The 22,059-nt window shown below is 42.8% G+C and overlaps 2 protein-coding genes across 3 annotated transcripts in view; one reads left to right on the forward strand and one right to left on the reverse strand.

Annotated features, from left to right (window-relative positions):
- The window catches only part of eci2 (enoyl-CoA delta isomerase 2), a 197,257-nt gene extending 184,465 nt beyond the window's left edge, over nucleotides 1–12,792 (reverse strand). For both annotated transcript variants that reach the window (XM_072510002.1, XM_072510003.1), the window contains exon 1: nucleotides 12,573–12,792. In XM_072510002.1, coding sequence (XP_072366103.1) covers nucleotides 12,573–12,628 — 56 coding nt within the window. In that variant the 5' untranslated portion in view covers nucleotides 12,629–12,792. The remainder of the gene's footprint in view (nucleotides 1–12,572) is intronic.
- A 160-nt stretch (nucleotides 12,793–12,952) lies between these two features.
- The window catches only part of cdyl (chromodomain protein, Y-like), a 267,295-nt gene continuing 258,188 nt past the window's right edge, over nucleotides 12,953–22,059 (forward strand). The window contains exon 1 of the mRNA XM_072510000.1: nucleotides 12,953–13,227. Within this exon, the coding sequence (XP_072366101.1) occupies nucleotides 13,204–13,227 (24 nt within the window). The 5' untranslated portion in view covers nucleotides 12,953–13,203. The remainder of the gene's footprint in view (nucleotides 13,228–22,059) is intronic.

Here is a 22,059-nt window from a genome sequence, read left to right on the forward strand (position 1 = left end):
AAACACACATTCCCACCTAGTTTTGGGCCATCTGTGAACTTGGAAATATTACATTTGGTCCCCACATTCCAATCATTGATATATACTGTGAATAGTTGGGGCCCCAAGTACTGATCCCTGTGGTACCGCACTAGTCAATGTGAGATTGTTCCATTTATTCCTATTCTGCTTTCTGTCTGTTAACCAATCCATGCCAGTCTATTACTTCTGATCCCATGTGCTTTAATTTTGCTAACCAGCCTCCTGTGGGGGACCTTATCAAAACTTTCTGAAAATCTATAACTTAATACAAACCTTATACTATAATCGCTTGTTCTCAAGATGCCCCTGAACTGTCACACACTTCATTCCCCAGGATTAAATCTAGCGATGAGGCAATGTTCAAGAAAATTCCCCTAATACAATTCAGAAATTCCTGGTTTTTCGGCACAAAAGTCTCCCATTGTCACTGCTCCATAGTTCTTGCTCCTCTCCAATTTCTTAGTGGGAAAGAGAAAGCAAATCAATTTGCTGGCCCGTAACATACACAATGTAATGCAATATCTCCCTTATTATTTCTCAACTACAGCCAAACAGATTCCATCTTTGACTCCTTTAGCACTTTAATTTCCTTAATCAAAATTGCTCTCCCCTTTTTAAATCTTTTCCTGTCGTTCATGGAATCATAGAATAATTAGTACACACATGAACATTAAGCATCCAATCATCCCATTTTTTGACCCACTACTCCACTTTGGAGTATTTCCAAGAGATGTTCAATGGTGTTTGAGGTAGTTTATTAGCATTGCTGGGTCATTAAGTATGTGCAAGGTTGAGATAGACAGACTTTTAATCAGTAACGAAATCAAGGGTTATGGTGACAAGGCGGGAAAGTGGAGTTGAGGATTATCATATCAGATCATTAATGATCTCATTGAATGGCAGAGCAGACTTGATGGGCTGAATGGCCTACTTCTTCTCCTCCTATGTCTTATAGTTGTATGGGGAGCTGGTTAGCTCAGCTGCCAGAAAACTAAAACATGATGCAGAATGATCCCAACAGCGAGGGTTCAATCCCCTTACTAGTTATGGTAATTAATAGAGGCCCTGTCTCCTCACCTTGCCCCACGCTTGCTGAATGAGGTTCCGCCAGCTACAAGTAGCTAAAATGTCTGTCTAATGGAGAAAGATGCCGATGGTCCTTTGAGACTAGTTAGATACATTATACTCCCAGGTAACATCTCAGCTCCCCAGTCTTATTAACCACAGTGTGCAGTTACACACATACATGTCAAACCTAACTTACAATTTATTGTATTGTCGATAATCAAACCTAATTTCTAACTATTTTTCCTTGTCCTCTGTACACCTTGTTTCTTCTACTTTTTATATACTACTATATTTATTTCACCTCCTGGGTGGTCAATGATGTAATGTTTACTCCAAACATAATCCAACCTTGGACTTTGCAGCTACTGCAGAATCAGTAAATGCAAATAGAGTACTCAGCATTTTATTACAGGATATTTTTTAGACACTTCTCTTCAGAAGATGAAGGCTAATGGTTTGTCTAGATTTTAGCTATTGGATGGTTTAGCATCTTAAACAAAATGTAAACATCTGTTTCTACACCAGAATACTTTTTGCAGAAAACTTAAGGATGATCTCTTTTACATCTCTCAAAAACAAAACGTTCTCCTGCATGTAAAAATGAAGCATCCTTGTCATGGTTTGGTTCTTGAATGAATGAATTGAGAGCAACAATGCCTCTACATTGGAATCATAGGACCCTGAAAGAAACTATTATATATATATATATATAATCTCAGACATCCATAAGGCAATCTGACAACTGTCATTATCTGTTGCAAAATTATTTTTAAATTCCCTTTTATACTGTTGATAATCTGGAATATGTAAAATCTACACTCAAGATTATTCTTGAATCGAGAGTGCGCCTGGAAGAGATCTCAGCTCTCTCCATTGTCATGTTTCAGGCTTTTTTTTGACCTTCCAGCACCAACCCTCACGCCTCAGAACAGATCTGGAGGGAAAAAGGACACTGTTTTACAAACCCTGCTTTAAACATAATGGCCCAGATTTTGTGGTAATGCTGGTGAAATGGTCAGTATTTGCTATCTTTATTCCACTGAAATTGACAGCAGCTTTGGGAGTCCGCAAATGGAGAGAATAACTCAAGCAATCCAGAGGTTACTCTGATACTACCCTTCTCCAGAGGGTGCACTGTTGGGATCCCCTTCCTCATCCCAAGTGCAATCCCCAAACCATTTTTATGCTGTTAGTTTCAATTTGAAAGAGGTGCAAGTGTTTTTCAAAATGGCATTTAAATTCATAATTACTCTGAATCACCCTCACTGTCCCCCAAAAAACAAATTTTAGATGTTAGGCGGATTGGCCATGATAAATTGCCCCTCAATAACTAAAGATATGCAAGTTAGGTGGGGTTATAGCTGGGGAGTGGGCCTAAGTAGGGTGCTCTTTCAGAGGGTCAGTGCAGACTCGATGGGCCAAATGGTCTCCTTCTGAACTGTAGTGTGTTTATAACATTTTAGTTTACATATTAATCGAATAATTTATTTGTTCTCTATCAAATTTTAATTCAAACAAAGAATTCAGTGCATTTTACTAGTTAGTTTGCTGTATATTAGAACACTTCAATGTGATTGGCTGCTTAGCCTGCTTGCTGGCATTACTGCTGCAAGACGCCTTGAGATGCCCTTGACTTGGCTCCAGATTTAAATTGACATTGGCAAAGGGGATGTCCGCGTCAGAGATTGCTAGATCCTTGTGGCAGCTTTCTGCGAGGTCAAAGGAAGCGCCGTTGCTTTGCTGCTGACTGCAAAATCCAGCCCTGCATGTAGCCTCATGACTTTTTAAAAAATAAAGACAATACCCAGTTGAACCATGGCTATTGTGTTAAAATTAAGTTACTCTTCATCACCCCCCCCAACCCACCATCCACCACAAAGGCTAAAGAATAAAAAGTTTGTTTGCCAGTCTGGACAATAAGGAAACACCTCCCACTCGTTATGTTGGAAAACCCTTCGATCTCAATTTGTTTTTTGAAGCCGGGGAGTTAAACAGAATGAGGTAGATGCCAAAAATATAGTCTGGCATTTGGAAACAGGAAACCTTGCAGTCAGGCAATGGCCATGAAAGACAGGAGACCATAGGTGGGATTTAACTAAATGGGAACAAAGTCCCATAGCGAGGGCGCTTACCTGCGTGTTTCCCGACCCTCGCAGTGCCCAGAAACACAGCGCTATAAATCGGCACTCACGTTAGATAAGCCAAGGCCACATACAGCCCTGTTTTCTGCACTGAGGAGCTCTGCCTGCTGGAAGTCTTCAATGTAGCAAGAGATCAGATGCCATTTTTAATTGGTGTCCCGATCTCTGGAACCCCGACACAACCCCTGACCCTCCATAACTCCCCCAACACACTCACAGGGCACCCCCAGCCCAATCGCCACTGCGCAAAGAAAATACCAGCTTGGCACCTTGGCAGTGCCAGCCTCGCACCCAGTTGGCACTGCCAGGGTGTCAGGCTGGCACTGCCAGGTACCCAGGTGGCACCACCAGTGCCAGGGTACCACTCTTCCCAAAGAGTATGCACCTCCGATAGCCTGGGATACCCCCACCAGTGCCGTCCCGTCTGCCCCCCGTTTGTGGAGACCAATGCTGAATGGCGCTCACCTGAGGTCTCCAAGGCAAAGGGAACTTCAGGAAACTACATATAACAGTGAGACCAGCTATCTCGCTGTAATATGCAGAGTTGCTAAAAAAGTCCACAATGAGTGGGATTTACATTGCAACGTCTTGCAAGATTGCATTTGATCTCGCAAGACGCTAGAATCACGTAGATCCCGGAAGCAGGGTCCCCCGGCTTCTATCGGCCATGCTGCACCCAGCTGGTTTTCAGGCACAGTGGCCGTAAAATCACACTATATATGAAGAGACACTTGAACTGCAAGGCAGAATGTAAATGAATTAGTCTGCAGCAGTCAGGCAAATTTACCTACTAAAGTGAGATATTACATTAATCTGTTATACTGTAAACTCGGTTTGCCTTCACAGCAGTTAAATACATATGCAAAGGACACTGACAGTTAGCTGGTTACAAATGGAGTTCCCACAGTCACATACCTAGTATTGTTCAAAAAGTGTAGGCAGCAAGAATCAAATCCTACAAGAAACATATGGCCGCTTATGGGAGTAACTGACTATTGAGTGCAAGAATGTGTGCATAGCTGACTAGAATGTGTAATACATCCATTTATTAATTCAAGTCATGCAAGTAATAATAAAGATTACTATAAAGTAAGAACTCACAACATTCATAATAACCTTCAAAGAACAACAAAGAAATGTACAGCACAGGAACAGGCCCTTCGGCCCTCCAAGCCCGTGCCGACCATGCTGCCCGACTAAACTACAATCTTCTACACTTCCTGGGTCCGTATCCCTCTATTCCCATCCTATTCATGTGTTTGTCAAGATGCCCCTTAAATGTCACTATCGTCCCTGCTTCCACCACCTCCTCCGGTAGCGAGTTCCAGGCACCCACTACCCTCTGCATAAAAAACTTGCCTCGTACATCTACTCTAAACCTTGCCCCTCTCACCTTAAACCTATGCCCCCTAGTTATTGACCCCTCTACCCTGGGGAAAAGCCTCTGACTATCATCTCTGTCTATGCCTCTCATAATTTTGTATACCTCTATCAGGTCGCCCCTCAACCTCCTTCGTTCCAGTGAGAACAAACCGAGTTTATTCAACCGCTCCTCATAGCTAATGCCCTCCATACCAGGCAACATTCTGGTAAATCTCTTCTGCACCCTCTCTAAAGCCTCCACATCCTTCTGGTAGTGTGGCGGCCAGAATTGAACACTATACTCCAAGTGTGGCCTAACTAAGGTTCTATACAGCTGCAACATGACTTGCCAATTCTTATACTCAATGCCCCGGCCAATGAAGGCAAGCATGCCGTATGCCTTCTTGACTACCTTCTCCACCTGTGTTGCCCCTTTCAATGACCTGTGGACCTGTACTCCTAGATCTCTTTGACTTTCAATACTCTTGAGGGTTCTACCATTCACTGTATATTCCCTACCTGCATTAGACCTTCCAAAATGCATTAGCTCACATTTGTCCGGATTAAACTCCATCTGCCATCTCTCCGCCCAAGTCTCCAAACAATCTAAATCCTGCTGTATCCTCCGACAGTCCTCATCGCTATCCGCAATTCCACCAACCTTTGTGTCGTCTGCAAACTTACTAATCAGACCAGTTACATTTTCCTCCAAATCATTTATATATACTACAAAGAACAAAGGTGCCAGCACTGATCCCTGTGGAACACCACTGGTCACAGCCCTCCAATTAGAAATGATGTGGAGATGCCGGCGTTGGACTGGGGTGAGCACAGTACGAAGTCTTACAACACCAGGTTAAAGTCCAACAGGTTTGTTTCGATGTCACTAGCTTTCGGAGCACTGCTCCTTCCTCAGGTGAATGAAGAGGTATGTTCCAGAAACACATATATAGACAAATTCAAAGATGCCAAACAATGCTTGGAATGCGACCATTAGCAGGTGATTAAATCTTTACTTGGACTGTGGTGGCGAAGGGCGCAGTTCTGAGGACTAGTTGAGATTGTGGGGAATGCTGCATATTGGTTGAAGCAGAAGTCTCTCAAAGGGTTAACAGGGAACCTATTATCTCTCTGCAGATAGGAGATTAACATCACTCATTTGTAATCGACACTGGAGCAGCCATGTCTTCTGTGCAATCAGAACTTCGACTACCATTATCCGACCACACGCAGCAACTGTCGGGGTTCCAAGGACAGGTGTGTGAGTATCCTATTTCTGAACCTGTGACAGTCACTTACGAGAATAAGTCTGCAGATCATCAGTTTGTAGTGACTACTGGATTGGACTGTAATTTGTTGGCCCAAGATTTACTGTGTACCTTCCAGCTACAGCTAGAGTACGGAGACAAAGGGGTAACGGTCCAATCATGGAGGAGGAGACAACAGTGCTATATTTCTATCACCCCCAGTGGTGGACGTTAGACATTGAACATTCACTGCATCACGTTACCCTGGCCTATGACAGAACCGGACAAAACAGGGAGTTGGAGGACAAATACCGGCCATTAATTGGGACCGAATGGCCAGTTAAAGTTACAGACACAGTCACGGGAAAAGAAGGTACAGCCGATTTTGTTACAATACCACCACATTTATGGCCACAGTCAGCTTCGGTAAGCCCTCATATTACACGTCAAGTCCACGACCAGTACCATGCCAGGGATCTGGGGCAAATGGTAAGGAGGGCAGTGGATCATTTGGATCCAACAGAGTACGCACTTCAAGTCATGCCGGACGGCACTGCCATAAAATATTTTGAGGCCCCTGAAACAATTAACACTCGACTGCAGCATCACTGGGGACATGATGTTTTGGAATATGTCAATCCACAGGTCTGGGCGAAATACCCATCACCAGTGGGAAAGACAAATGTTACACCTATAAAGGTAACGATTAAGGATCATGTAAAGCTACCTTCCATTCGGCAATACCCCCTGAAATCCCAAGCTGCTCCGTCTATAGACAAATTAATTCAAGAGCTGTTGCAACAGGGTATTTTGGTCCCTTGCCAATCAGAATGTAGCACCCCCATACTTGCTGTGCCTAAACCAGCCAAACCAGACCAGTACCGATTAGTACAGGATTTACGTTCAATCAATGCCATCGCATAGCCGTTACATGCTCTCACCCTCCAACAGGATATTACAGTGTATAGCTTCCACTCGGTCATCGCACTACTGAGGCAACTGCAGACTCAGCATCTTACCGCAGCTCGTCAGAATAGGTATGAGATATACCTTTTGAACAATCCACGTCTGACATTTAAACATTGTACCACTATCAATCCAGCCTGTTTTCTTAGTGGTCCCCCTGTCCATGAAGACGCACCTGGCCACGACTGTTTAGCCTTGATTCAGGAAACTACCACAATAAGGTACGACTTGAGTGATATTTCGTCAGAACAACCTGACATGATTATGTGTGGTCAAATATCCCACCGGGGTTTAGTTAATGACCTACTGCAGGCCCTTCTTATGCCCACGCAGATTTCCGTTATTAAATGCGCTGCCCACACAAATGGTAAGACCCTAGTCGACGTTGGTAATGAACAAGCAGATTGTGCAGCGCGGACAGCCGCGCAAATTCAGCAAGTGATGGTGCCTAAAATGTTAAGTCAGACTAAACGATCTACTATAAATATGTCTGCTTCTGACAAGTCAATGCCAACCATCCAAGACGTCATAAGGTTACAGGAGGACGCTCCTGAGAGTGATAAACAAATGTGGAAACGGTTAGGTTCTACATATGATTCTGTTTCCTCTTTATGGACCACGCCAGCACATCAGACTTGTATGTCTGATGTACTGGCTTTATGGGTCATCGAATGTGTACACTTTGCAACTCATTGTGGGGCTCGGGGGACTAGTGATTGTTGCTGGACACTTGGTGGCACCCTAAAATGCAGGGGTTGGCCCAGAGTATCAGTAATTGGTGTTGGATTTGTCAGCAATATAACACCGGAAAAGGTATCCCTTGTGGGATGGGGCAAACCCCATTGCCCAGTGGTCCCTTTGAGACGCTACAAATGGATTACATTGAGTTGGAAAGGTGTCAATGTTATAAATATGTTTTGGTCATTGTGGATGGGTTCAGCAGATGGGTTGAGGCGTATCCAACTACCGATAATAAAGCTGCTACTGTGGTTAAAGTTCTGATGCGGAAAATCATTCCCCGGTACAGTATACCAGCTCAGTTGAGTTCTGATAACGGGCCTCATTTTCTTGGACAGATTAACCTGCCTCCCTTCCCCAGTGCTATTTTACAGGTGTGGAGCATGATGGGGTGGCTACGCACCGTCTGTGTGATATTCGGCCTCACCTCGCTTGGAGTGTTATTGGCGACGGACATGGAAAAGGGAAATATTATCTACATTTGTAACCCCAACCAAGCTACAAGGATATTTCAGTATGCAAAGGTGATGTTCTTCGCTGCCCCCATATACGAGGACATGGTATCGACTCATGGAAGGTCGTCAAAGTTAAGGAGAATGCAGGACTCATGAAGCAATTGCACCGGTCCCGGCGATGGGAAGGGAACATTATATGGACATTGCCTTGTTTTTGGAATACATGTAAATTTGATTTTGAATGTGTTAAGATTGGTGCAATAAAGGTAACATCAGGCCGTCAGGAGAGCGTAGGAAGAGGCTGTGAGAGAGAGAGAGGGACTAGAGAGAGGACGGGGCATGTGAGAAGGGAAGTACAGCTAGAACGTAGGTTACCGGGAGATACACTTAATTTAGTTAAAGGCCAAACTGAGTAGTATGAATCTCTTCTACCAGATTTACCACCGCTTGTATGGCCACGGACGGGTTGTCTGCTACCCGAACCCCGCAGCGGTGTCTAGGTTATTTTCTGTTTCACCGCTTTGGGGCACTCCCCAAACGGTGGTTCATTGTCAGCATTCCGAGCCACCGCCCGAGCAAGTCACTCTTCCTTACGATCCGGGTTCAGCACCACCGGCTATTTGCCTTCCCCTTCCTCGGGATAATTCCCATTCACAGTATGATAGGCTGCAACGGTGGAGGGCATATATACCTAGCCACTTCACTCCCAATAGGGATTCCCGGTCGTACGAGAATTGTTTCAGCAGTGAAGGATACGGCTGTTTGCTGGGAGAGGTGGAAACAAATATAACATGTCTGTTCCCCACCTGTACGGACAGGAGGTGCCATATCACCCAGGCGTCTGGCCAATGCGTTTGTTACAACACCACTTGCGTTCCATTGAACGCCGGCCTCCAGCTCCTTTGTGGCTGGGCGAATGTCTCTCATATCACTGTTGGGACTAGGGCTTTCCGCATTGCTAGGTGGCCCGAATGGGTGTTTCGAAGCTAGATAAACTGGGGTACTGGGGGGTTCCTTGGCTGTCAGCAATAGGAATTATTTTATTTGTGGCCTTACCATCTTGGGAAATGAAACCTTGGGAGCCCTCGGGGCAATAACCAAGGAATTGTCTCAGCTACGGTTGTTTGCAATGCAGAACCGGTATGCTCTTGGCTATCTTCTGGCCCGTGAGGGTGGGGTATGCGCCATAGTGCAGGGCAAGTGTATCATGGGAGTTCAGGACTTGACCGCTAACATCACTAAATTTATGGATCACATATGGGATCACCTGGACGGAATGCAGGATCCTGGCGCTTGGGGTAACTGGGGATTTGGAGGTTGGAAGGACTGGTTGATAAATATGGTCACGTATTTAGTGGTGGCTATCGGCTGCATTTTTGAGGGCCTAGCCATCCTTAAATGTGTGATGGGTAGAATGCGGGGTGCACTGGAACAGATCAACGCCCCTAAAATCTTAGCTGTCAAAATCCATGAGAGTGCAGCAGATGAAGGGGGGCTACGCCAGGAATTGGAAATGCAGTGACGGATCTTTTTAGATGAGGGACCGTAGCTATGGATTGGATAGTTCGGTTATCATGGAATGATAAAAGGAGGGAACGACGAATGGGATATAAAATAGTTACTTGAGAGATATTAGTTACTGTAATGTCGAGATAGGCCAGTCTCATTCTGGTGAGTTCACAGACAAAGGATTTCAGACCGCATGGCAAGAGGAGGTGTGTCCACCAAAGGAGGAGAAAAGGATGCTGGGTAATAGGGGCCAGAGGAAGGGATAGGAAGTGAGCCAATCAGAATGTCTGACCAGGTCAGGAGGGGTATAGGATGACCTATGGGAATCGTGTATGTGAAACTTGATACCATTTGAATTGATTTGCAGAGATCCCTTTGTCTCTTTGTTCATTCGCTTTCCGGGGTATAGGAGACTGGATGTGTCTTATGCCTCTGAGATGAATCAGGCTTGCAAGCCAAATAAAATAACTAATGCTGTACCTGCAAATCCATCTCGACTTTTATTGAGGCAAGACTGACGGGTAAAGAAATTTGGGATTTGTCAATGGTAACTGTTTTCATAAGCTGTTCACATAGAAGAAATGCATTCTCCCACCAGGAAGCATCAGCTAGAACAATTCAGACAAGCTGGTGGATGCACACATGCTATTGACCTGAAACTCAAAAAGAGCAAGAGATGGTCCGACTCACAAGTGACCACCAACATTTGTGTAAAAAAAATAGAAGCAGATGCAAATCATAAAGAAGCAATTGGGTGACATAAACATGGCTTTCTTTGATCCATGCAACTGCAGGATAAAGGGAAAATCAAAGGTGAACTCCTGGAAAACCTCTCCACTTGTGGTGAATCTTTGGAATTCTCTACTCCAGAGGGCTGTGGAGGCTCAGTCATTGAGTATATTCAAGACAGAAATTGATTCTTATATATTAAAGGTATAAAGGAATATGGGGATAGGGCAGGGAAATGGTACTGACATAGAAGATCAGCCATGACCTTGTTGAATGGCAGAGTAGGCTTGAGGGCAGAATGGCCTATTCCTATTGCCTATGTTGCTATATTAAGAAGGAATGAGTTAGAGCAGAAATGAGAGAATGAGTCACAATGTTAACATGACAAAGATGTAGGTATGACAGACCTTAAGCACCTTAAACAATAAAAAAGGAGAATAATTTCTGACAACTTAACTAATCAAAGGCCAATTTGGTTATCTAGAAGACTGCTGTCTAAAGGTGTCATTCAAGTACACAAACAGGTCTTAAAATGTTGCAACAGTCAGCATGATAACATGTTATATGATGAGAGTCAAGAAATGTACACAATGTCCTCATCCATATCAACCTTACAGTTCTTTGTTCTTATTCAAGGCCACTTGCCCCAACAAATGGAACCCCATTTTTGGTGAACATCAACTGTTTCTGTAGTGAACAGTTACTTCATCTCAATACAATCATGACAGATTGTTTAAACCAGTTTATAAGATGGTAACAAAGGGACAAAAAATTAGTTTATAAACACAAATGGGGAAAATTTGAAAATCGTTAACACAAGTGCTGGAAAGTCAAATTATTTGTCTTAAAAAGCAGAGCACATAAAGTATCTGTTAAAAGAGAAACTGAGTAATTGCTTGAACAGAGGAATATTAAAAGGACAATGGAAATCAACCGTTAAGTGGATCAGACCACGTAGGCTCTGTAAAGCTAATGAAAAAAAGCAATACAGATTTGATGGGTCAACTAGACTTGTTTCTGTGCTGTAAAGTGATGTGATGGGTTCATACAGTCAGGATATTTTCAGCTTAAAAGTAATAAGCAAGAAAAATTCAAACGAGCAACGATGATAAAAATATTGATATAGTGCAAGGAAAGGCAAGTTGTGACATTGATTGAGCTGTCCCAACATTCAAATTTTTCTCTTGAATACCATGCAGAAATTGAAAACAAAAGACAAGCCTTTCCATACAGGAAAGCAAAACATAATTATTTGAAAAACTGGAGCTTCAGTTGAAATGTTGAAGAAAAGGAAGCATCTAACATGAAAGAAGATTCTAAGTTTCTTGGTTATAACCGGAGGAACGCGAAAGCTCCATGTGGATTTTCACATTGAAAAATGCAGGCAAAAGATCCATGGTGCATAGCATCTGAATGTATAACAATGTTAGGAAAGAAAGAGTAACTCTTAAGATCACACACTTGAAGGAACAGTGATTAAGCAACCAAGAGAAAATGATGGAAAATCTCAACAGGTCTGGCAGCATCTGTAGGGAGAGAAAAAAGCAAACGTTTCGAATCCAGATGACCATTTGTCAAAGTGATTAAGCAATCCCCATTCACTATCTGCTGCATTCAAGTGTACCAACTGATTGCAAAGTTGTACATTTTGGAAATTATCATTTGAAAAATGAACTGGTAACAATTAAGTCTGCAAACAATAATAATCTTTATTATTGTCACAAGTATTGTCACATTAATGCTGCAATGAAGTTACTGTGAAAATCCCCCAGCCACCACACTCCCGACGCCTGTTCGGGTACACTGAGGGAGGATTCAGAATGTCCAATTCACCCAACAAGCACGTCTTTCGGGACTTGTGGGATGAAACCGGAGCTTGTGGGATGAAACCGGAGCACCCGGAGGAAACCCACGCAGACACGGGGAGAACGTGCAGACGCTGCACAGACGGCGACCCAAGCCGGGAATCGAACCCGGGTCCCTGGTGCTGTGAAGCAACAGTGCAAACCACTGTGCTACCGTGCAGTTGGGGTTTTTGAATAAAGATCACTGGATTTTTGACAGGTCAGTCTCAGATTTGTATCTTGCATCAAGATGCTCCATTCAGAATCTTCAAAAGCAGAAAGAAAATCTCAACGTCAGAAAATTCATGACAACATGAAACAACCCCACTTTTGTCTGCAGATGGATTCAATTTAGCAACTGTTGATTTCAGAAGATCTGGTTTTGACTTTAAAAGTCATCAGTGTGTGCGGGGGGGGGGGGGGGGGGGCGGTTAGGCTAAGAAGCGGAGTTAAACTTGTAGCAGTGCCCTTGGTTAGAGCTGCAACCCTCACCTGAGCGTCTTCAACAACTGCCACCGTCCCGGCAAGGTGTAAAAGGCAGCAGCCATCCAGACCGGTCACCCAACCTTCCCGTGGTGTCAAACATGCAGCGACACACAAACCACTTGGACTTTTACCTTCGTCCCCTCCTCATCTCCGCTCAGACTAACTTGACGGATAATCCGAACTCCGCCTCCCCCCCGGCTTGCGCGCGCGCGCCCATCTCCCCGCCAACGTCAAACGGCTCTCTCGGCATGCGCCGGCTCAAAGTGGTGGCCCGGTCGGAGCGCGCTGACGTAACGACGCCAACCTGGCTCAGTCGCGCAAGCAAGTTAGGTTGATCTCCCCCTCCTCCCCTCGCGCCTCGCTCTTTAACCGTTTTTTTTCCTGCCCCCACCTTCCCACGCGCTGCGCGCACGCGCGGGGAGACGGCGAGGGAAAGGAAAGAAAGTACAACTTCCGCTCTCCCTCATGGACCAGCGCGAGCTCCCTGCTGCGCAGAGCGAGCTGCGCACTGGCCACCCTTCTCCTTCTCTCTCGCTCTCCTCCCTCCCGGAGTTAAAAGGAGGCCAGGCATCCAGAGCACAGGGGGCTGGAAAGTGACTCCCTCTTCACTTGGTCAAAGGCTCTCAGCTTTGGGATTATGGCTTCGGAGGAACTGTATGAGGTACGGGGAGAGGAAAAAAGACGTGATTTTAATTGGTTTCCGACTCGTACTCACTCACCAGCTACACCCTCCTTCCCTGCCAACCTCCACACTTTCCCTCTTCCCACTCCCTCCCTCCCTCCTTTAAACCCGGAGTGATATGGCGATCCGAGTCCAGTTTCTTTTTAGGTGGAGTGAGTGCAGCCGGTGTATGGGGTGCGCACGCGTCCGGGGGAGGTGGAAGAGAGTTGTTTCAAATCATCTTTTAAAGGGAGACTTGACTTTTAGTCACCACGGTGTTGTCGATTGGCCTCCCCCCGCGGTGTTGTGTGTGTAAGGTACTGTACTGTGTGGCCAAGTATGAAGGGAGATGGGGGTCTAACTATTTGCTGTTGGCTTGTGTGCACTCGCAACTAATGCCGTCCTCAGCTGTGTCGCAACGCATGCACTGAAGACCGGGATCCCAAACTCGGGTTTCACCTTTTTTTTTATTAATGAGTTTTTTTTGTGGAAAAGGCATTGACTTTATGTACTTCTCAACCACTCTGTTAATATTGGGTGAAGTAGATTCTTCTGCTTGATTGCAATTTGTTCTATTTCGTATGGGTAGTTACCTTCCAGATTCCAGCAAGGTTCCATGAACTAGTGGCAAGGGTTGTGGGTTTTTTTGTTGCTTTATGCAGAATAGATCTTTTTTTCTGGGAAGAAGGGTGAATGAATAATGCGATGTTCATTGAGAATTGGTGTAGAGTAATTGATTTGACATAAGATCTTCTGGGTTTTAATCTGGAGAACTTGAGGTTTTTCTGTCTTCTACTTTATGGGTTCTACTCTCACTCTTGTTTGCAAAGGCTCCTAGGTGTTGATGGAGAGCTTGAGGTTCTCTACTCTTCTTCAACCCCCTCTTTCGCCCCCCCCCCCCCCAATCAAACGTCTGTCTTCTTGTCTCTATCTCCTTTTTCCTCTCCTCCACTTCTCATTTGCAATGCTCCCTAAAGGTATGATGTAATTTGAGAATATAACTTTTTGCATGAATCCTAAACTGGTCAAGAACCGATCTAGAACATTTATGTAACCTGATGAGCTATTTGATGGAAGAGTGTCTAGCTTCAAATTTAGAAGTTTTGAACTTCTTTAGATTTTTGTCAAGCAGTCCTTAATCAAAAGTACTATTTGGTGCATGGGATAGGATGAAATGAAAGTTCAGGTAACAAGGTATACTTAAGGTATAGGTAACAAGTGTATGTACGTGTGTGTATATATTGACTTTGTTTCCTGGTGAAATTGGAAATATGCTTGAAAAAAAATGAGACTTTCTTAATCTTGTGCCCATTGTCGTTATACATTTGACCTATAATGTGAAAGTGAGAGCTTTTGGCAATGGAAGTTGTTAATGCATTTTTTGGCGATTGGAAGATTGTTGGCTCTTCCAATCTGTTTTGAGGACACCTTCTCATCAACACCTTTTTTTAGAAATAAATTCAAATACTTTTCACAGTTGAAACGGTTTATCATGAATGAGGATTCTTTGGATACTTGTGCTGTGCTTTGATGGTGATTTTTAATGATGTCATGCAAGAATGGACCAGTAACAAATAAAGCTAGGCTGGGTGGATGAATAATTGATCAGAATTTGAACTTTATTTACTTCACTGTTGGCAGTGATCTGATTGTTACAAGGTAGAAAACAATAGTTGTGTGATCATCCAATTTTGATACTTCAAACTTTGTATTCAGAACCCAAGCACCAATTGTTTGGATCTTTGAACTGTAGGAAGGAGGCTCTTTTAATGGGTAATTTTAAGATAACTGCACAATACCTGTTTTAAGATTGTGTATGGAAGATTGGTAACATTTATTGGTTTAACAATATTGACTTCTAAGCATCTAATTTTCAGTAAGAACAGAAGGGTCACTAGATATTTTTCATTACACTCCTGTTTAACAGTGCAAATTTCTAAGATAGGTTTCAAATCTTTTGAATTTGGTTCTTTCAGAAATTTCCAATTGGTTACATTATTTTGGTCTGGTCTTGGTCGCATTTCCTAGTTATTTAACTGGTTTTTTTTTTGCATTTTCTCAATGCATCTAACCAAAATGTTTAATGGTGATGCTAATTTGCACAGTAATTTCTAATTGTTGGGCAAAGCATTGTATTACATGATATGCTTTTGTAAACCATGGTTTAATATTTCTTTAAAAACAGTATTGTATTAATGCCAATCTGATTTTCCTGCAATTTGTATTGACAATGAGCAAAACCTTGTGTGTATGTTCTGGTTGATGGACCAAATTAAGGATTTTGCATTTCAGGTTTCAGGCAATGTAGAATGCACCAAAATTGTTAATGCTGCTTGAGATGGTATATCAGATAAGGGTCTAATTCATTTATTTGCCCCCAAGGTAAATACTTATTGGATTTTTACTTGAGCCCCAAAAAGATGCATCTATTAACATTAACACATGTTATTTTTAAGTGTTTCCTTGTATGTATGATCTGGAACATGACCAGTGTATGAATTTATGAAGGTGTATTGACTGAATCTGATTTCTAACCCCCTAATGATTATAGTACACACTTCAACATTGGGGTTGGATGGCTTTTGATTTATTGCAAATAATCTGTTTCAGTCATGTACAAAGATTGATTTGAAAAAGGTTTCACTCTTTGGAAATCATTTAGTAACTACTGTCATGAAAGCCAAGTAATTGGTGATATTTGGGTTCTGTTCGGATGAATTTTGGGCAGGTTTGTTTTCAATATAAATGTAATTTGATGTCAGTGCCATCCTTCTGTTCAGTTTTTGCAGAACTATTTTGATGTTTGTCTTCATTTTTCTCCCTTGTTGTTTTTTCTCTTTTTTTTGTAAGAAGACAATCAACCAAGTGCCAATGGAGTTTAGTCTGTATACTGTATTATCTTCAACTTCTAGCTCATCTATTATCCAGATATCTTCCATAGTTGTTACTCTGCAACCCAAAAGGAGGAGAGATTTCATATAATTTCCCATCACCATGGAGCAACTGTTTTTTGATAAAGCTTTGGAATTTATGTTCATATTACTACCAATTTACAGCTATGTTTGTTTGAACCTTGCACCAAGTAGTAATTTTTGTCCAAATGTAAATGACAATCTCGCTTCCAAGTAATTATGCGATCGGTAAGACATGGTGGTTATGATGCTGGATCAGTGACCCAGAAGTGATGAGTTTAAATTCCAGCCATTCAAGTTCAGATATTAAATTCAATAAATCAGGTTAGGAGATTCTTAAAATCCAACTGGTTCATTTAATGACCTTCAGGGGCTATAACATATAACCCCATCCCTACATGGTAGTGTTTTAATGCCTCTGAAATGGTCTGCAGTTGCTGTGGTTCAGGAAGAAAATCCATCACTTTTTTTTTTAGAATAACTACTGATGGACATTAGATGTGGCCATGGTGGCATTGTTCACATTCTTGAGGATAAATGCAAAGAATTTTGTATAACTGTTTTCTACGCATGTATACAGTAAATTACTTCCACACCAAGGAGATGTTGGTGTTCTATCAAAATTCAGACTGTACTTGAAATTTTGCATAATTTATATGGCCCATAAGTTTAACTTTGAATAGTTGGTCATTCACCAGGAATCAATTTTGGGATTGTAATCAAACCTGAAAATGACCAGTACTTTAAATTAATTTAATGCATGCTCTCATTGTACTTGGTTGTGGGACCAAATCCATCTAGAATTGAAATCAGATCTTTGACCTCGCTCTCCTACACCATTCTAATGAAGCTCAAACATTAGCTTAAGGAACAGTGCCTCACCTTTCAATTAGCCTTTCAACACGCCACAGCCTTCCTGACCAAAATAGCCACTCTACTGTGGATTTGGCCATGACAGGAGACTCCCAGGCGGACAGCATAGGAATGTGCTCTCAAACATACTGCCCATTCAGGTGACCCTGGCTTGTGACCAATCGAAATGGAGAAGCCTCGTTCAGGAAGCCACTGACCACCATGATTTCATTGGGATTGTGCAGAAATGACATCAAAACATCGGTGGGGGCACATAAACCTCCAAACCCATCTACCCAACCCTTTCAGCAACACCTGCCCTGCATATGGCAGTCTTTCTTTGTATATTGGACTTGCATCGAATGGAGTGGAAAGCATCTTCTGGACTGCCTAAGAAGAGACTAACGAGTTCCTACAGTTTCAGACCATAACATCTGCCCCCCCCCCCTTTTTTTTTTTTTTGGTTTAAAATGATTCTGCTATTCTCATTTTACACTCTAAACAAATGTGTCCTATTCGTATCATCTTGCATGATCCTGCCCTTTTTTTTTGTCACTTATCTTTCTTGCCTGCCACCTTTTATCATTATTTTTTTGTTCCTTCTTCCTCCCTTGACTCTGTACTTAAAAATGGATGAATATGTTTCTCTTTTCTCCCCACCCTCTCCCTGTGCTTGCACATTGAACATAATTTCTCTCAAATTCGGCTGGGGCCATTGGTTAATTTTATGTAATTCTACATCATGTTACAGCACAGACTGTCCCAAGTCCATGCTGGTGTTTATGCTTCAGAAGTTCCTCATCCCACTTGGCTTCATCCAACCCATGTCCACATTGACTCTTACCAACTTTTACAGGTGCACCATAGAAAGCATCCTATCTGGGTGCATCACAGCCTGGTATGGCAACTGCTCGGCCCAAGACCGTAAGAAACTACAGAGTTGTGAACACCTCCCTGTCCCATCAAACGAACCTGCCTCCCATCCATTGAATCTATCTACACCTCCCGCTGCCTGGGGAAAGTGGGTAGCATAATCAAAGACCCCACCCACCTGGCTTACTCACTCTTCCAACTTCTTCCATTGGGCAGGAGATACAAAAGTCTGAGAACACGCACTAACAGATTCAAAAACAGCTTCTTCTCAGCTGTTACCAGATTCCTAAACGACCCTCTTATGGACTGATCGGACATCTTCACACCTTCTCCACTGAGTTGTACTACACTCCTGTATGCTTCACCTGATGCCTGTGTCTATATATCTACATTATCTATTTTATTTTTGCCCTATTTGTTTTCTGTACGGAATGATCTGTCTGTGCTGCATGGAGAACAATACTTTTCACCGTCCCCTGGTACACGTGACAATAAACAAATCCAACCCCTTTCTCCATGTGCATGCATGTTTTCCCACGTCCCCTGCCATTCCTGTCAACCACTCAGTTGGCATATTTCACATTCTAGGCACTTGCTGGGTGGTTTCTTCTGAATTCCCTGTTTTTTATATTTATGACACCTGGCAACATCTCCCCTTCTACCCGATCGAATTAATTTCATAATTTTTACGTCTTTTATATTAAGGACCTAACCCCCTCCATTTTTACCCTCGAGGGGAAAAAACCTCAGTTGGTATTTATGCACCACACAAGCTCCTCCTTTATTTTAATTCTTCTTCTGTTTATCAAGCCCCCTTTAAAATCTGACCAGTTTTTGTGTTTAATTTCATTCGACATTGTTATCATGACTTCCTTGTTAGGGAGGATGTTTTTAGACTTTGGGTAAATATGGCTCAAGATTAGTCCATACTAATTTCAAAATTAAAAATGGATTGGTGTCTTTTCCTGGCTGACCAGTTGTTGATTTTTGACAGCAACAGTAGAAATGCATTGTCCTTTAATCCTCTGATCCCGGTTAACAAGTTGAAATAAAAGTGCTCTGTCCTTTTTTGGTGAGACCTCGTCCCAAGATGAAGTCTTCCATTGCGAATGGATTTGCTTCAACATCCATAATTTTGGTTGATTTTTGGCTATTTTAATCCAATGTATGGCTTTGGTTCATAAATTGCTCAACTTGCTGATTGAAATGCACCAAATGGTGGAAAGGACATACTGTCACTTTCTTAGTCTTGACCCTTCCTGATCAAATGATTCTATTATATTCAATACTCAAAATTTATTTTAAAATGCAACTTGGCTGGAGTTGGTGGGAGATGTCCACTTTCCAGATTTTGCTCTCCCACATTAGCTGATATATTTTTTCTTTGACTGATTTTTTAAAAATCCATTTTTCTGTGACATGCATCAAAGAAGTGTTGTGGAGGTGGCAGCACACTCCTCCAGGATATCTTGATTGACAGGTGTGCATGGCTAATTCTTTTTGAATTGATTTCTGCCATCTCCAGTAGAACCCTTCAATCGTTTTTTTCCCCCCACTCACACAACCAGACGTGGTGTATTTGACCATCTCTAGGTACAAACGCTGCATGAAATCCCTCAGCCACACCGAAAAGGGGTGGAAGGGCAGATAAACTCATAAGCGCATAGATTCTTGAAGGTGGCAGGTCAGGTGTAGCGAGCAGTTAACAAAGTATAACTATCTTCGGCTTCATTAATAGGGCCTTGGAGCACAAGAACAAGGAGGCTACACTGAACTTGTGCAAAACACTAGCTAGATTTCAGCTGCAATATTGTGCATGAATGCATTGGAGAGTGCAGAAGAGGTTTACTAGAATGGTTGCAGGGATGAGAATTCAGTTATGAGGATAGATTAGAGAGGTTGGGACTTTGTCCTTGGAGAGGAGAAGACTGAGAGGAGGAGTTTTTATGGAGGTGTTGAAGTCTTGAGGAGATTGGATAGAGTAGATGGCGAGAAACTGTTCCTGCTCGCAAGGATCAAGAATGAGAGGGCACAGGTGTGATGAGAGGGTAAAAACCTTTTCATTCATGGCTCGGGTCTGGAATACATTGTCTGCATGTGTTGGAGGCAGATTTGACCAAGGCATTCAAAAGATTTGAGGTATGGGGAAAAGGCAGGCAAATGACATGTTCATTTGGAGAGCTGGTGCAGATATGATGGGTCAACCTCCATGCTGTTACAATTCTGTGATTCAGAGTTAGGAAATAAGTAGCCATTGTGGACCACCACCTATTTTTAGCAACTTACTTGCATGTGGGTTGGTCTCAAGTCCAACTAGATTTTGCAGTAGGCCAAAGTCTATCTACCAAAGTACTAGCATCAGGATTGGTTTGAGTAGTTGGAAAAAGTCTGCTATTTAATCCCAATTCTGCTGTAAAAGAAAACACATGGAGATTTACTCCAACAGATCTTGTTTTTCAAGTTCAGTTTTATAGTTGATTTAAGATGGGTCTGAAAAATTAAAGATACAATTTCCACAGAGACCAAGATGACCATGCATCAATGAGATGCTGGAGTGATGATCATCCTAACTATCTCGATACTGAACCTTCAAGGAATGTAGATGTTGCCACCCTTATCACTGGCAGTGTTGAGATCATGCAAAGCTGAAACCTGGTCTTTAAACAATTCTGCGTGATTCCCAAAACTGTTGGATTCGCATCAAAAGGTGGACAAGATTGCCATGACATGGTCTATGATTAGACTATGAAAATCTGGAGATGGAATTCCTGTTTGGACTTTGCGCTAGAGGATTGATGCTGACATCAGTGTGGCAACTTGTGCAAGCAGAAAAAAAAAGTGAAAACGTTGACGGCTATCATGGAACTACTTTTTTCTGTAGCTGGGAAAACATTTGCAAATGATTTTTGTCGAGTAACTGGTTAATGCTTACAGTGAGATAATTTTTTAATGCTGGAAGCATGACATCAGTCAGGTGAACAAGAGCTCCCAAGACCGAGCATTCTTGTGTCCAGAAAATCATGCACTTACCATGAGGTCTTTGTAAATACGTTTTGACTATTAAGAACCATATTCAGTCACATGTCGAATAAACAAACCCCTTCAAGACACACAAATTGAAATAACATGGTGGCTGTGCTGGAAACAGTTTCTTAAGCTGAGGCCACAGATTGGTAACCTACTGGTGATGACCTTGGAACCACTTCACCTCGCAATGAATTAAAACACTGACCACTGTCTTGGTAAAGGACAGTGAACCACACATGATGTTGACAACCATTGGACAACCAGGACAATGCAATCTCAGACTATTTGAAAAATACTGCACTGCTTCAAGCTTGCAGAATAATACCAGATCAGTACACTTTTTTTATATGCAATTGGGATCATTAGCTGATGTCTTGATGCAGCAAGGGGTCAGACCCCTGTGTCCTATGAGGTGAGTTTTAAGTACTTTTGCCCAATCTAGTCAAAACAGGCCAGATTCAACCAGAGGAACCAAAAGCCGGATTTGTCCCTTAATGACTTGTACCAGTTGACCAGCAGCTACAGAGCTTTAAAGCATTGTTAATTTGTGATCAGTGTAGACCACGTACTTGACAGTGCGCTGCCAGCCTTCGCAATCGAGGATTTGACATTGAAGAGGGCTGAACAGTTTGCAAGACCAGCGAAGCTGCAACGGAATTGGGGTGCACTTTTGGGCGATCTTGGCTTGGGCAGGATCAATCTGATTATGTAGGCCCAGTTGGGAGCTCTGCCCACTTAAAAAGCCAGCCAAAGGTGAAAGGGTCTTCCCCACCTTTTTTATTATATTTCTCCAGATGCAGTGCCAAACGACAGCCCAGGGGGAGCTATATGCTTTCTCTGGCAAACCTGGACACGTTAAACAATGCTGCAGGTCCAAAGCACAATTGCTTTGCAACGGAAGCGGAAAACGGTCACTAACCATCAAGTCTAGGAAGTACATCATTCCAATCTGATTTATTTAAGGTAAATCGGCATGTGGTGCAGTGGTTAGCACTTCTGCTTCATGGTGCTGACGGCCCAGGTTCGATCCCTGCCCTGGGTCACTGTCCATGTGGAGTTTGCATATTGTCTGCATGGTCTCACCCCTACAACCGAAAGATGTGCAGGGTAGATGCATTAGACATGCTAAGTTTTCCCCCAATTAATTGGAAAAGAAATTAAGGCTTCT

This window comes from Scyliorhinus torazame, chromosome 6, assembly GCF_047496885.1.
Source record: "Scyliorhinus torazame isolate Kashiwa2021f chromosome 6, sScyTor2.1, whole genome shotgun sequence".
In the NCBI taxonomy this organism is placed as follows: Eukaryota; Metazoa; Chordata; class Chondrichthyes; order Carcharhiniformes; family Scyliorhinidae; genus Scyliorhinus; species Scyliorhinus torazame.